Below are 16,227 nucleotides of genomic sequence, written 5' to 3'. Positions count from 1 at the left end.
TTAAAAACATATAAAAAAATATACCAAAATTATAACAAACTATTGCATAGAATATTAAAAATGTTACTATTTAGTATACCACATAATAACTTCAAAATGTAAAATTAAAATATAATTTTTAATTAAAATAAACTAAAATGTTATTTTTTATTCCGATCATTTTTTTTTTACGACAAATTTTTTTTTTTATGTTTCTCACATATTAAAATGACCACCTTGAAGAGTATGACACGATGATACCACTTTTAAGTCTAATCAACCAACAATGTTGTTGAAAAATAGTTTTAAAGTCGTGTAGAAGAGAGAGAACATTCAGCAAAAATTGTGTAATTGAGTTTTCAAAATTTTATATTATGGTAAAAAAAACGATATAATAATCAAATGTAAAAAGTGTTTTTCAAAAGAAAAAAGTGATCGCAGATGTAATTTTTTTTTTCTGAATTAAACCGTTCCTAACATGAGCTGTAAAGATTGTGAATACACTTTGAAGCAGGTTTGGCTCTAAACGCACGTCCAGGTTGTGAAAATCTTCCTAGAAAAGAGCTATATGAAAGATGCAAATAAATGACGAGTGGGTTTAAAAAATTAATGAGATTCAGTTATTTGATGAACTAAACAGATTGGTGGATATTGCAATCAGACTAGTCATAACCGCCAAGATGATTACGAAAACGGCTACAATCTTATCTCTTCTTGTTGATATTCCATGCACATCCCTGCCCACAAACACAAACATTATCTGATTAATTAACACTATAATTTCACAAAATCCTTGCCTTAAATTAAATGTGACAAAAACCAACATTTTGATAGAAAGGAAAAGGATAAAGACAACAAAACTATTTTATTAACAAATTATAAACCACGTATAAATTCAGGGTTTATATTAGTAGAAGCTTATAATCCTTTTTAAAAGTATCACTTATGTCTCCAAATTTTATTTTGTATCACTTAAGTTTTCAAACTTAATAAATATGGTCATTTTTGTTGGAAAATGATTTACAGAATGTACAACGTAAAACAATTTGACTTGGTTAATCACAAAAAAAAACTAATTGAGTGATAAATTGCTCTTTGCTAATTCATAAATCAATTTTTACTATGCATTTTAAAAATTATTTTCCAACATAAAGGACCTAAATAATACACATTTATTATGTTTTGGGACTAAATTGACACAAAATAAAATTTGAGTACATAAGTAATAAATTTAGTAACTCTACTAATATAAACCCATACAAAACTCTATCTACGCAACTATCCCAAATTTTAAGCCTAAAAGTTATTTATTGGTTGTTCTATCCTTAATTTTCATAAAAGGCAGATTTTTCCACATGTCCAAAAGTGATTTAAAAGGAAAAACAAAAACTAAAGTATTAATAAAGAAGTTATAATCAATCAATCCCACACTAACAAAAAAAAAAATCTGTATAATAAAAGGGATGGGATTTTGCATACGTACCTTAAAATTATAGCACCAGGGAAAATGAATGATAGGAAAACAACAGTAGTTGATCCCATGAACTGGAAAAAATACCATATATTTGGTATAGCTATGGCCACTGTGTACGTAAGAAAGAGTAAAATCAGGGTTAGAGACACGAATCTGGGTGTGTCTGAAGCTAAATTCAGCTTATTTGGGAAGAGGAGTTCGTCTATATTGACCCTCAAGCTGAAATTCATGATGGGAAACACCAGCAGGAGGTGAATCGCATAGCTTAACCGTACGACGTCGTTTAGCAATTGGCCAATTGGGGTATCGGAATTCTGGTCAAAGTTGACCAAGATGTCCGCCATGATCGAATCTCCAAACAGGAGGTAGCCGAAGAACCCGATCGCGAAGTAGATGACGATGCCGATCAACAAAGAGATTCGAATCGCCGACCTCATATTGGAACGTTTGCTCAGCTCTGCTCTAATTGGATGAACTGCATTCATTTATGACAGTAATTTAATTTTCTCGGGAAATTTTGGTTCTATTGTTTTTTCTTTTTTAAAGAAAGCTTAGTTCTCACCATTGACGTGAAATCCGAAGCCTGTTACGAGGACTGGGACTGTGGTAAAGAGGTCAAATACTGAAACATGATTAGCAAAGTCCGGAAATAGTCTCAATTTATGACTCTTCCCTTTGAATATTGCGTTAATCGCCATGGCAGAGCTTATGAAAACAAAAGCCACAGCTAGAAGAATCGATATTGCTGAACTGTGTCTCAGTGAATCTGTGTGAAAGAATGATTGGTTATTTGAGATTACTTAACTTTGTAGTTAAGGTGTTTGTGAAAACGTCCATTAGAAAAGACTGATAATGGTTAGAGGTGTTTGTGAAAATGCCAAAGCGAAAAGAATTGTAATTTGCTGACCTACTCGTCGCAGCATAATCAGTGGCAGTATGACGAAGAGAGCCATGAAAAGAAGTGCATAAGCACGAGTGTTCCACCAATGTATGCCGAACCATTCTTGGAGAATGCCTAGGTGCAAGTTTCCCCCGGATTGACTCCCACATAGAACATCACCTTTTTTTTTCAAAATTTTAAAGACATTTTATCAAATTATTACTATTATTACTATTAGCATTCGCATTCGATAATGTCAATCAGATTTATGACGGGAAATAATTTTAGTAAAACTAAATTTATAAACTATTTCGAATTTATGATATTTTTCTTAAATTAAAGAAGAATTTGAGACTAAAAGGACATTATAGTAACATGAGGATCAACCAGTTGATTCCGTAATATTGTCTAGTTCTTATTGACTCATTTAGATAAAAGTCTAATTCAATGAATGACAGACTCCACGAGGATCGGTTGAATGGCATATTTAAGACATGTTAATATAATAAAATCATATCCATTAATATTATAAAATGTTGATACCAACATGTGAATCATGTCCCCTTTCAAAAAAAAAAAAAAAAACATGCGAGTCATGTAAAGCTTCACCTAACACATTCTTTAAGAAAAAAAATACGTGGATTTTATATAGTTGAATATAAAATGTTGATATTATAGATTTTATTCTAAGTTTAAGCAAATTATGTTTTGTCCTTTTGCGATTAGCCTCGTTCTTATCAAATGCCAGATCATTTTATCATTTTATATATTACTACCTAACCTTTGTCATCACCCTTATCAACAATAGGATATGGAAGCAAAAACATATAATGATCTGAAGCTTTTTCTATACCACAATAATAATGAAAACAAAATTGTGGAAAACCCATCTGAGATAATAGTAGTTAGAACTTACCAATTATGATGAAATAAATAATAAGGCAGCCAAGGTTGGTGACAATGACACAAATCTGAACTGCGACCGATCCCAAGCGCCCAAATGACTCGGCCAACAAGCCGGCATAGGTTTGAGAATCGCCTGCGGTTGTGTACCTTAACATAAACTCTGCCGTGATATCAACCGAGAGTGCAACCAGTAGAATCACTATCAAACCAGGGACTATGCCAAGAACCTTTATGGTTGCCGGAATTGACATGATTCCGGCTCCAATCATGGTTGTTGAGATGTTGAATACCGCGCCTGAGAACGACGCGCCGCCACCGGAGATTTGGTTTTGATCCTCTAGGAGTGGAGAAGCGAGTGACCCACCTGGCCCCTCGCCCTGCTTCCCCTCTTGTGTCATCATAGTTCCTGAGTTGTAGAGTCTTGGTCTCACGATTGACAGTTCCCTTTTTCCTTTGTTTGGTTCATGAGCTTTTCCTTTGTTTGGTTCATAAGCTGGCCTTAGTTTTTTTTATACAAAATACACTAGTGAATTTTGACTGTTGTAAAATGAGAGTTTTATTAAGTTTTATATTATGGTTAATTAATTGTTACTTGTTATTGCCACGCTTTATTAGTATAATTTAAAATAAAATATATATTTTTATAAAAGTTTAAAATTCAAAATAATTTAAAAATTCAAAAAAATTCTTTTATTAAAAATTAATTTTTTTAATAAATTCTTAAAAGATAAATTAAATACAATTTTCAAATATTAAAAAAAATTAAAAATGATCTAGTATTTTACAAAACTTAAACTAATCTAATTTAAACTTTATTAATTTCATCATTATTAAAAATAAATAATTTAATTTTTCTAAACAAAAAAATTAGATGAGTTTCAGTTTATTTTTTTAATATTTAAAAATTTTATTTAATTAATCTTTTAAGAATTTATTAAAAAAATTAATCTTTTAAGAATTAAAAAGAAAAATATTTTTTTGAATTATTTTTAATTTTAATATTTCATAATAAATATATATTTTTTAGTTTTAAATTATTTTTTATTTTAAATTATATATATATTGCTAACGTGTTAATGACAAATCAGTAATTCGTTAGCCACATATGATAAAACTTAACAGAAGTATCACTTTACAACACTGTGAATAATTCAAGAATAATTTTTAATAACTCAAAAAAATCAAGAAATACAATAATGTATTGGTGATAGTTCGAGCGAAAATCTTAACACAACTACTTTCAATAGCTTAACACAACTACTTTCAATAATTGTACCAAATTGACCATTATTCTTTGCATTGACGAATAAAATAGCTGATGGGATAAATAATTAAGTAATTAAAGGAATATTATTGGATTAAAATTTATTTTGATCAATACTATAAAAGCACACATTTTTTTCTTTTATTATCTTTTTTAAATTACACACCTCGTAAAAATTTCACACTCCTTTCTAATTTTTTTTTTCTGAAAAATCCTTTCTAAATTTTATTTGGTACAAAATTACCATTTTTTAAGAACTTTAAAAAAATTATTATTTACTCATACTTTATTATATAATAAAAAAAATACATCTCCTTATTAAAAAAATTGTTGTACCTTAATTTTAGCCCGAGTTCACTCACTCGGCTCAGGTACAGCTGACAAATAAATATACAGAGAAATAACCAAGGAAATGATATCTGCTTATTATCCATGTGAACAACTCCAGTTTCATGTGGTTACGCATAGTGTTAGGCGTCTTGGGTTTAACTCGAGCTACGGACATGAAGGCTATGAAGCGCAAGCACAAAATATTAAAGCAGTTGTCGAAGCACGATCTTGGAGGAGATATCCTGCTCGTGGTAGTTATAGTATATTGCATACCCATAGATCCACAGAGACGCGGGATCCCTTTATACGTATATTTATGATCAGGCTATCATATTTAATGCTCCAAATATTAGGAGTACATTTACCTTGTGATCAAATCATATCCTAATATAAATGAGAATTATTTGTATTAAATGTAATAATTATGTAAATGCGTGATTGACTCACGCGGTTACCCAAACCTGACCATGAAATTCCCTTATAAATGTTGGCAATATTGGACAGGAAAGGGGACCATTATTCTGTAAAACTGAAACTCTGCTAAAATAGAGAGAGAAACAGCAATAATATAGACTCGTGGACTAGGTGGATTTTAACCACTGAACCACGTAAAATTTCCGTGTTCTTGAGTGAATTCATTTATTTTTCATTACGGTTTATTAAGCACTAATCTACCTTATTATTTCTTAACACACTATTGGCGAAAAACCGCGTCAATAGTTTGGTGCTTTCGTTGAGAGGAAATTAGTGCTTCATCAAGATCTCAGTCGATTCTCATCATGGTGCTCACTCGCTCAATGCACGATAATGAGATAGAACAGCCTGGTGGGCAGGAGGCCCATCATACCGTTGTTTCAAACGAATATGGCCCTGAGATCCAGCAGCGTCCGGGAAAACAACCAGCGGGTCATGGCGACACTGGGAGTTCAGCGTCATTGCCACCGAATCCAAATCCAGACTACCTAACTGTCGTCGAATTGGAAAACATGCAATTGAGAAGCCATCTTGCTAAGGAAAACAGGCAGATTGAAGAAGTTTTGGCTCGGTTACCCCCTCTTGCAACCGACGTTAATGTCAGAAAAAGACAAAGTGGGTCTCAAAAGTCCCACAGGAACAATCGATCCAAACCAAGTCGATCAATCAGGACTGCCACCCCAAGTTTTGTACCTACAGGGCGTGATCGCCAAAATGTTCAACCTAGTGGCCCTCAGAGGGGTCATCAGCATGTTAGTCGGTCAGTTAGAACCGCAACCCCAAGTTTGGTGCCTCCTTCACAAGTCCCTAGAAATGCCCCTGGAAATCCATGAGAAGGGATTGTGACAGGCTCACAAAGAAAAAATGTTCCAACAAACCCTCCTATGTTATGATCGAACCGTCAGACGCAGAGAACTAAAGACAATGGAGTAGAACATAGGCGGGCTAATTTAGTCCACCCTGATGGAACAAGGATTGCCTCACCAATAAGGCATCCCCCATCGCCTATATGACATCCGACGCCATCTCGTCCTACACGGGACATTCCAGCTTATGGAGACAATAGGAGAAATCCTCCATCTGCTAATACTTACATCCCACAGACACGTGTTGAAAATCCAGATCCTCGGCCCCAACCGCGAGCTGTAAGCTTCGCAAATGGGAGTTACTAGACCAAAAGTCATTGTAGTGGTAGGTCCGAGGGTGACTTAAGAAATCATTTGAGTTTAGCGCAAAGCCCTCGGTATGAGTCGTAACTCGATTTGCGTGATCGCCTGAATTTGCAGAGAAGGAATCCAGCTCGGAATGAAGATGTTAGTTATACTCAACAAGAGGGAGGTCCATCCATAGTACGAGATAATGGGAATGCTCCACCAAACTAAGCTCGAGCTTGGAGGGACAATAACCCATCAAACGCATACGATAGGATGGGAGCTGTTGAACAGCCCCTAGGTAACCTAGGGACTAGAGACCAAACCCTTGAGAGGCTAGCTCTGATGGAAGAGAAAATGTAGAGACTTTTATTTGGAAAAGACAAAGACGATTGTGACTCAGAGGATGAGCTCGAGCCTTTCGCTCCAAATATTGCGGCGGCCACATATCCGGTAGGCTTCAGAATGCAACACTTGTCAAAATTTGATGGAGATGGAGATCCGTTAGACCACCTCAGAATGTTTAACACCATGATGATGACCCAAAATGTCGAACTCGATCTAAGGTGTATTTTATTCCCTGCAACTTTGGTTGGGCCAGCCAGGCACTGGTTTAAGCAATACAAGAGACATTCCATAAGTTCGCGGAAGCAGTTTTCCTCCGAGTTCAAAAAAGCATTCCAAGTTTCACAAGCAGATCTAGTTGAGGCTGATTCATTGGCCAATGTAAAGCAGCAACCTGGCGAAACTTTGAAGGCATATCTAAGTCAGTTTGCTAATGTTGTTACACGAGCTAGGGATGTTGATGACAACTCCAAGCTCATGGCACTGAGGACAGGAATCCTCGTCGGGGGCGACCTGTGGAAAGAAATCCAAAGGAAAGGAGTTAAGAATGTGGAAAAATTCTTGGCCCAAGCTCAAGAATGGATTAACCTAGAGGAGGCGCAAGCTTCCATCGCAGGAACCAACCAGCTCCCCGTCCAGCCCATTGGAGCGGTAACGGACGTTGCAGCTATGGCTCAAACCGTTACCCAGAATAACAAAGGGGGGAATAAAAAAAGGAAGGGAAATGGTGAGGGCGACCAGAGCGGAACTAAGAAAAATAAGTCTGGGGAGAAATTCAAACCTATTTACGCCATTGATATCGACCTAACAGACACTAGGGAGCACATATTCCTAGAAAATTCTGCTTGCCTTCCGTGGAAGAAGCCAAAACCATTGAAGAACTAGAGGGCGAAGAGAGATTCTTCGAAGTTTTGCTGATTCCATAATGATATCGGTCGTAACACTGATGATTGTCGACAACTGAAGGATGAGATCGAAACTCTCATTAGAGCGAGACCTTTGGCCCAGTACGCCCGAAATCGAGTGGTCCCTAATCAGCCCGCTGGACCAAACCCTCCATTAGTCCCCGAAGCTCGAGTAAGTCAAACCAGAACTCAAGCGAATCAGGACAACCCTCCTCCGATAATAGGGGGAGATATAGCCACCATTTCGGGAGGACCTCATCTGGCAGGCACGAGCAGCGGGGCCCAGAAGAGGTACATTAATTAACTGAAATGCCATAACGGAGTGAAGATTGTCTCAGAACAGCGATTATCAAAACAACAACGATTGTAAAAACAACCAATCATTTTTATAGAAGAGGATGCTAGCCACATCCAATTCCCACATAACGATCCCTTGGTCATAACCGTTTAGCTCGCCAACTGGAGGGTCCGGAGGACACTAGTAGATAACGAGAGTTCTATGAATCTACTTTTCAGGTCCACCTTGGAAAAAATGGGGTTGTCTGTAACAGAATTGAAGGCAACCTCAATGACTCTGTAAGGGATTTCTAGTGAAGGGTTAGCAGCCATTGGGACGATCGAATTAGTGGTATCATTGGGAGAAGGCTCACGAACTGTCTCCAAGTTACTTGTGTTCGTGGTAATCGACTGTACAGCTGCATACAATGCGATTTTGGGCCGACCGGTGCTAATGGCATTTGAAGCCATAACCTCTATCTGCCACCTAGCAATAAAATTCCCCTCAGTTGCGGGAATATGCACTGTTAGAGGTGATCAGCTCACTGCCAGAGAATGCTATAACAATTCTATGAAGGGAAAATCACAACCTGGGCAGCAAGCTATGGTCATAAATGATGGAGGTGAGGAGTCTCGGGAAGTGGAAGTTACTTGCGAGACGGAAGAACCTCTGCAAAAAAAGGATTAGCGACGTCCAACATGATGACATTAACCCACGGATAGGCGAAGACAGAACAGAACTCCAAGCTATAGAGGAGCTCAAGGAGGTAAACATTGACCCCAATGAAGCTTCAAGAGTCGAAAAGATTGGGAAGAATCTTAATGATAAAAGGAAGAAAGAGATGGCCAATTTCTTACAAGAGAATCTTGATGTTTTTCTCTTGGTCACATGAAGATATTGTGGGAATAAGACTAATTGTAATCATGCACACTTTAAATTTGGACAAGAACTGTTGGTTTTTATTGATCAAATCAGAGATTATGCGCAGCGGAACAACAATCAAATTGTCAGATTAATCCCATAAGATTTCTAGATCTACTTCTTCACACTCATATATATATTGAATCAATGACAAGAATAGAAAAATTACCTCAGGTCCTTCCTTGCTGCTATATTTTCGTATGGCTGAATCCTTGAGATCTCACACCAAGATCTTCCAAAATGTTCTCAGGCACACAAAGAACGAGTGTGGGCTCGCTATACAAATAATAGACAATAACTATTTATCAGATGTTCTCAACACATGAGATCTGATAAAGTTTGGACCTAGGTTTTGTGAAGAACAATGACCTTTGTTTTTGTCACTGTTCTCTTTTCTCTGAGAGAATCCTAGATATTTTTCTATCCCTGAAAAATTACGTTCTGTGAAAACTGATATCCAATATTTAATAATATCCAATATATTAAAATATTTGTTATTTTAAACAAATTCAAAATAACTGATCAGTTATCAGATTTTTGTTTAAATAATAATATTTTAATTATATTAAAAAATCTCATTATTTATTTAATATTTAAATAACTAAAATTGTGGAATCAAGAGACTAAGTCCATCTCTTATGCGTGTAGCACAGTGCATGTGCACTACGCCACATGTGTACCACATGCCTATGCAGGCATGTGATTTTTCCTAATTTTTATTATTATTTGAATACCAAAAATCCCAAAAATAAATTAATTCAAAATTAATTATATTTCTGTTAAATCAAATAATTAATTAATTCTTAATTAATTAATTACACATAATTAAACAATAATTATGTTTGATACATAGAAAAATATTTTACTTATCACATAAGTCCTTTTTGCCCATTTTTTGTATTTGCCTTTGACAGTGATTGTTTGAGCCATTTCGGGGACTATGGACCTATAACATTAAGCTCCAATAAATTGAAACTAAATAATTAAACTCTTTAATTATAATAGTTAATTTATTAATTATGATATTACTCTACTATAAATTCAGAATTGCACTCTTTATGTTATAGATATACTTTTAGAGAAATCTTTTTCTTAAGTCGTCCATTGATATAACCATCTTACAATAGTTCAACCCTCTAATTAATTAGTTCATAAATTAGAATGGGAGAATTACAATTTAACCTTTCTAATTTACTTCTTATTTCTTAAGTACCATTAATTCACTAGTGAATAATTAATCTATAATCTAATTATAGATTTGAGCTCAAAATCATTCAGTTCCAGAATTAACCCTTAAGGGAACTAATATACGATCCGTTAGGAAAGCTTAGATTCTGTATTGTTGATACATGTTCCCAGCCATTCATGATATTAAATCTCCAAAACAAAAGTCATTAGCCTCATTCTTTGAAGAGACCTTAACGAATGAATCAAAAGATTTAATAAACATGAACAGGAGTTCATGAACACTCAGGATTTAGATTGATCTATAAATGATCATCAGTTATGATATGAATTACAAGTCTTTATTGTTAAATGGTTTTTGGATAAAGACTCTAATTCATATCGGTCCATGTCATATATAATCATTTTATATAAAGCACCTTTACCGAGATGTCTTTCCACATCAATAATCCGAATCTAGATTATTTGTATCATTATGATACTCAATAAACCGTACTTACAACTCCAATTAAAGAATTCCATAACTTTAATTTGTTGTTGTTGACTATTTTTATTCATTCATGTGATCTTAATTCTCTCGTACTAATACAAGATCACATTCTCAATAATGAATATAGAATTTTTCTGATATTTACAAAATTATTCAAACAATAATTTAACAATCTAAATATGACAATAATAATAAACCATTGTATTTATTTATTCACAAAAAAAACAAATGTCTTTACATGCTTTTAGGACACACTCCTAATAATCTCCCACTTGTACTTAAAGCAAGTGAGGCATTTCTCTCAATCTCATATTACGTACATGACCCTCGAATAGCTTTGTTGGAAGCGTCTTCATGAACGGGTCCGCCAAGTTGTGTTCTGATGCGATTTTCAGAATGGTCACATCTCCTCTATGTACGATTTCTCTGACGAAGTGATATTTGCACTTTATATGTTTTCCTCTCTTGTGGCTTCTTGGTTCTTTAGAATTGGCCACTGCTCCACTGTTGTCACAGTAAAGAACAAGTGGTTTCTCCACTTCTAGAACTACTTCCAAATCTGTGTAGAACTTTTTCAGCCAAACTGCTTCCTTAGCTGCTTCACAAGCTGCTATGTATTCAACTTCCATGGTTGAATTAGCTATACTGGATTGCTTAATGCTTCTCCAGACAACTGCTCCACCACCAAGAGTGAATACTAACCCAGAAGTAGACTTTCGACTATCCTTGTCAGATTGAAAATCTGAGTCAGTGTATCCAGTAAGCTCGAAGTCACTACCCGAATATACTAGTGTTCATGTAAGTACGAGGTCGAACCCATGGGAGTTGACTAACATCAAAAGAAACTATTTCAAACAAAGCAAGAATATTCTAACCTAGTTCCAAATATTTGATGAGATTTTGTTTTAGAAAAATAAAAGACAAGTAATAAAAATATTAATGATAAAAATGGTTTTAAAATGAGATATGTAAAATAAGATTATTAAGATTTTAGAATCCACAAAATGCAAGTTCAATAGTATTTATAAGTATATTGATTCACAAGTTTAGATATAGTTGAAATAAATCACACTATATTTTTTTCAAGATACATTTTCTATTCAAGCACAAGTTACTTTAAAAAAGGTAGGATTTTTCTTCTTTTATAAAAGATATAATTCTAAGCATTAGTTGTGTTACAACCTAATGACACTATAAGAAATCAAAGAGATTATATTTAGGCAAAATATGATACTTATGCTCTAAGAATTAGATGTGAACAATTTAATGAAAAACATTTAATCAAAGAATATCATATTTTTGCATAATGAAGAGCTAAGTGTAATATGCTTTAACAATCAACACTAGATGAAAAATGCATATCTTTGATAGAAAAATCCATAAACAATGTTGTACAAATGGGAAATCAACATACAGCAAAAAATACTATCTAGTTACATTTTGCTTCATCATCATCTTAATAACCTTTGAAAAAGATTAGAAGCTCATAACTAGATAAAAATTACAAAATAACATACTTGACATGCTCTTCAAAAGATGAAAATGGTAGAGAGAAAATAGTGAAAAGAAGAGAGAAAAATATGTGTAGAAGATGTTGAAAAGATGAAGAAGAAGAGCTCCCCAAATGGTCTTACAAGACTCTATTTATAGGAAAAATATGGATATTAAATTAATCAAATTAAAATAAATAAATTGATTAATTTAATTGTGTTGGGAAGTGGTAGGATAAATAGAGTAAGTGTAAGAGTATTGGAAAGATGAAATGTTTGGTTGGGTAAAAGATTAGTGAAAAGCTAGGGTAAAAAAATGAATTAGGAATGTTTATTTAGGTAAGAAAAATAGGGAAGAGTGAATTGATATTTGAGTGAAAAATATTGGGAATGAAAAACATTATTTTTTTGGCATTTTGGTGGCTATTTGGCAGCTGGTTTAGGCAAAAGATTGTGGCTGTCTTTGTGTGGCTATTTTGGGCCGAATTGTTGGTGCTTGGAGTCTTATGGCTGCTTGCTGGGCTGGGCCTTCTTTGCTGAAGTGAGATGGCAGCATGTGATTTAGTTGGATGAATGCTGAAGGCTGGAGTGCTTGGGCGTTGATGCATGGCTGGTCAGGTGGCAGGCCCAATGGCTGAATGGAGGCAGGCGTGGACTGATGCTGGGCTCGGGCCTGTGAGGAGATTGGCTGAAGAATTCGGGCTCGTGAGGCTGGAAATGGGCAGGGAGCTTTGTTGCTGGCAGGCGGGCTGGGAGCAATAAATCAAATGGCTGCTGACGCTTTAGATTGATGCAAATGGGTAGATAGGCGTGAAGGAGCTGTGTGTTGAGTTGCTGAGCTTGGAGTCAAGGTGTGCTGCCACGTGGTGCAAGGTTGGAGCTTTGGAGGCTTGGGCCAGGCGGGCCTTTGATGGCTGGTGGGGAGTGGGCTTTCTTATGGCTTTTTAAAAATGCCACTCTTTTCTTCCTTTCCTTCCTTGAAAATACCACAATTCCTTTATTTTTCTTTCTTTTCAAGAGCAAAATGTCATAAATTTCTCTACAAAATAAATCATAATACAATATTTTCAACTATAAAATAAATCAATTTAATTCTTTGAAAATATTAATTATAATTTAATTTATATTTTACATTTAAGTTCAATAATACAACAATTTTTTACCACTAACTTAACAATAATAATTCAAATAATTAACTACAACATTTTACAACAAAATACTTATAAAAACACACAAAAGTATATAAAATCATGATAAGACTACTAAATTCAAAATTACTTAAAAACTAAATAAATCAATTAAAAGCTCAAGAATTAAGCAACAATTAGCACATAAAAAGTGGTAAAATAACTCTATTTTGTAGAGTTATCAACTAGCATATAGTCTCTCGTTCTCTTGAGATACTTGAGAATATGTTTCACCGCAATCCAGTGTTCCAAACCTAGATTTGATTGATAACGACTGACAATCCCTACTGCATAACATATGTCAGGTCTAGTACATAACATTGCATACATTAGGCTCCCTACAGCTGATGCATAGGGGTACTTTCTCATGTCCTCTTGCTCTTGTAGTGTCTTTGGACACTGATCTTTGCAAAGAGAAATTCCATGTCTGGTTGGCAATTGACCCTTTTTGGAATTCTCCATAGAGAATCTTTCAAGCACTTTATCAATATAATTTGCTTGTGAAAGTGCTAGGAGCTTGTTCTTTCTTGTGCAATCAAAGCAGTGATGGGATTTCCAGAGATAGACATATTCTGAATAAAAAAAATACAAATATATTATTATTATATTTAGAAAAATAAATATCAAAGTTTCGGAAATTAAACGTGATGCATGAGCACAATTAAAACACATAAAATAAAGATTAATTTCCACGATAAAATTTTCTAACAATTAAAGTGCCGCCTTAGGGTCGGTCAAATTAATTTTAGAGAATTTATAAGACATTCTTATCTTTATTGTTTAATACTTAAAATAACTCTTTATTTTCTCTTTTAAACATTAAAGTACCGCTTAGTTTGGTCAAGTTATGATTATCCACTCTCAAGCTTAATCATAACTTTGTGAGTGTAACACATTATTTCGGAGTTCATGACTTAACTTAGGACATGCTGCCTTAGGGTCGGTCAAGCCTAAAATACATCATTAGTTCCTATCTATGTAAGAAATATAACCTTGCTATTGATATGCCCAGACACCTTCCTTAGGGGGACGAAAACAAAGTCGTCGCGAGGCGCTATTCATATCTCACGATGTCATATTAATAATGGATACCATGGGTTATGTTTGAGATATCAACCCTCTCCCACTCACTATTTTGAAATAAGTGTTTTTAACCTAATTAATTCCAAATTAATTACAGTTTCTTTAAACTTTATGAACATAATTAAAATTGGAAAGAAAGCGAGTTTCTAGGTGCATATCCAATTTTAAATTACCAATCATGTTCATCTAAAATTTACTAAAAAACACCTTTTAAAATAAAGTTGGTTTAAAGAAATTAAGTCATAAAGACTTAAAATTTGGTGTGATATTTTACCAAGTTTTCAAAATAAAACTAAGTAATTTATATGCAATTGATTTCACAAAACAATTCATATAAACATATAGGACAATCCTAATAATCATGTTTCTACTAATGAGATGCATGATTATAACTGTGTGAGTTTTCATGTATGGCATACAATGCATGAACATGTTATCAATCACAGTAACCACATTAATATAATTATTTAAATAAATAAATAAACAATAAATGTTGAACCGGGTGCTTTTGGGTATTTCTAATTTTACAACAACTTTATAAAATTAAAATAAATAAAATAAAATGCCTTGATCTCCATCGAACTTCTTTACTTTACTGTCGGTAGGATTTGTGGCATTGTTGGTCCAGAATAATAATAAGAAAACAATTTTCAAATTATTTTGATTAATTAAAACAAACTTTTAAATAATCATTATTTTTATTTTTCTTTTTAATTAAAATAAATTTTAATTAAAACTGAAATAAATTTAAATTAAAATCTGTTATTTTGAAAAAATTAATTTTAAATAAGATATTCAAGAAAAAGTTTGTTAAGACAACAAAAATATCTCATTATTTAAATATCAAATTTCAAAAATAGGATATTTAATCATTTTAAAATTAAAAAATAACAGATTAATTTAAGAAAAAATAATAAAAAATAATCTGGACCAGTCTGGCGGGGACACGTGGCGTCAAACGGGGCGGCTGGCGTGCGATGTTCGGCAGTGGCTCGGAGGTTGGCCTCGGAGGTGCGGTGGCTGAGTTCTGAATCCCAGGCTCCGTTCTGACATTTGTGTGATCGGAATTACAATTTTATGGTGTTGAAAACCAAAGAAAATTACATAAATCCTATGCCCTTTAATGGCTTACACAATGATCTAATCATAAACAAATCCTAACCCAAAAACACCATACAATTAACAATTCAACATTCCCACGCATTCAATCACATTAAGCCATCCATCCATTCATCAAAATAAATAAGTGCATAAAATTAAACCCGCACAGGTTCAATACATATATATGTGAAGATGGCTTTGGTACCATTTGTTGGTTTTTATTGATCAAATAAGAGATTATGCACAGCGGAACAACAATCAAAATGTCAGATTAATCCCATAAGATTTCTAGATCTACTTCTTCACACTCATATATATATATATTGAATCAAGGACAAGAATAGAAAAATTACCTCAGGTCCTTCCTTGCTGTTATCTTTTTGTATGGCTGAATCCTTGAGATCTCACACCAAGATCTTCCAAAATGTTCTCAGGCACACAAAGAACGAGTGTGGGCTCGCTATACAAATAATAGGCAATAACTATTTATCAGATGTTCTCAACACATGAGATCTGATAAAGTTTGGACCTAAGTTTTGTGAAGAACAATGACCTTTGTTTTTGTCACTGTTCTCTTTTCTCTGAGAGAATCCTAGATATTTTTCTATCCCTGAAAAACTATGTTCTGTGAAAACTGATATCCAATATTTAATAATATCCAATATATTAAAATATTTGTTATTTTAAACAAATTCAAAATAACTGATCAGTTATCAGATTTTTGTTTAAATAATAATATTTTAATTATATTAAAATATCTCATTATTTATTTAATATTTAAATAA

The 16,227-nt window shown here is 33.8% G+C and overlaps 1 protein-coding gene across 1 annotated transcript; it reads right to left on the bottom strand.

Moving 5' to 3' along the window:
* Window positions 1-555: 555 nt before the first annotated feature.
* On the bottom strand, window positions 556-3,735 carry LOC133798204 (amino acid transporter AVT6C-like). Its single transcript, XM_062236420.1, has 5 exons — window positions 3,250-3,735; window positions 2,361-2,513; window positions 2,016-2,219; window positions 1,463-1,928; window positions 556-716 (listed from the first exon to the last, which is right to left on the bottom strand). The coding sequence occupies exons 1-5, from the start codon at window positions 3,638-3,640 to the stop codon at window positions 596-598; spliced, it is 1,335 nt and encodes a 444-aa protein (XP_062092404.1). The 5' UTR covers window positions 3,641-3,735; the 3' UTR covers window positions 556-595.
* Window positions 3,736-16,227: the final 12,492 nt, after the last annotated feature.

This window comes from Humulus lupulus, chromosome 8, assembly GCF_963169125.1.
Source record: "Humulus lupulus chromosome 8, drHumLupu1.1, whole genome shotgun sequence".
Lineage (NCBI taxonomy): Eukaryota > Viridiplantae > Streptophyta > Magnoliopsida > Rosales > Cannabaceae > Humulus > Humulus lupulus.
The sequence above is the reverse complement of the archived record's forward strand: the minus strand, read 5'-3'. Positions and strand labels throughout refer to the sequence as shown.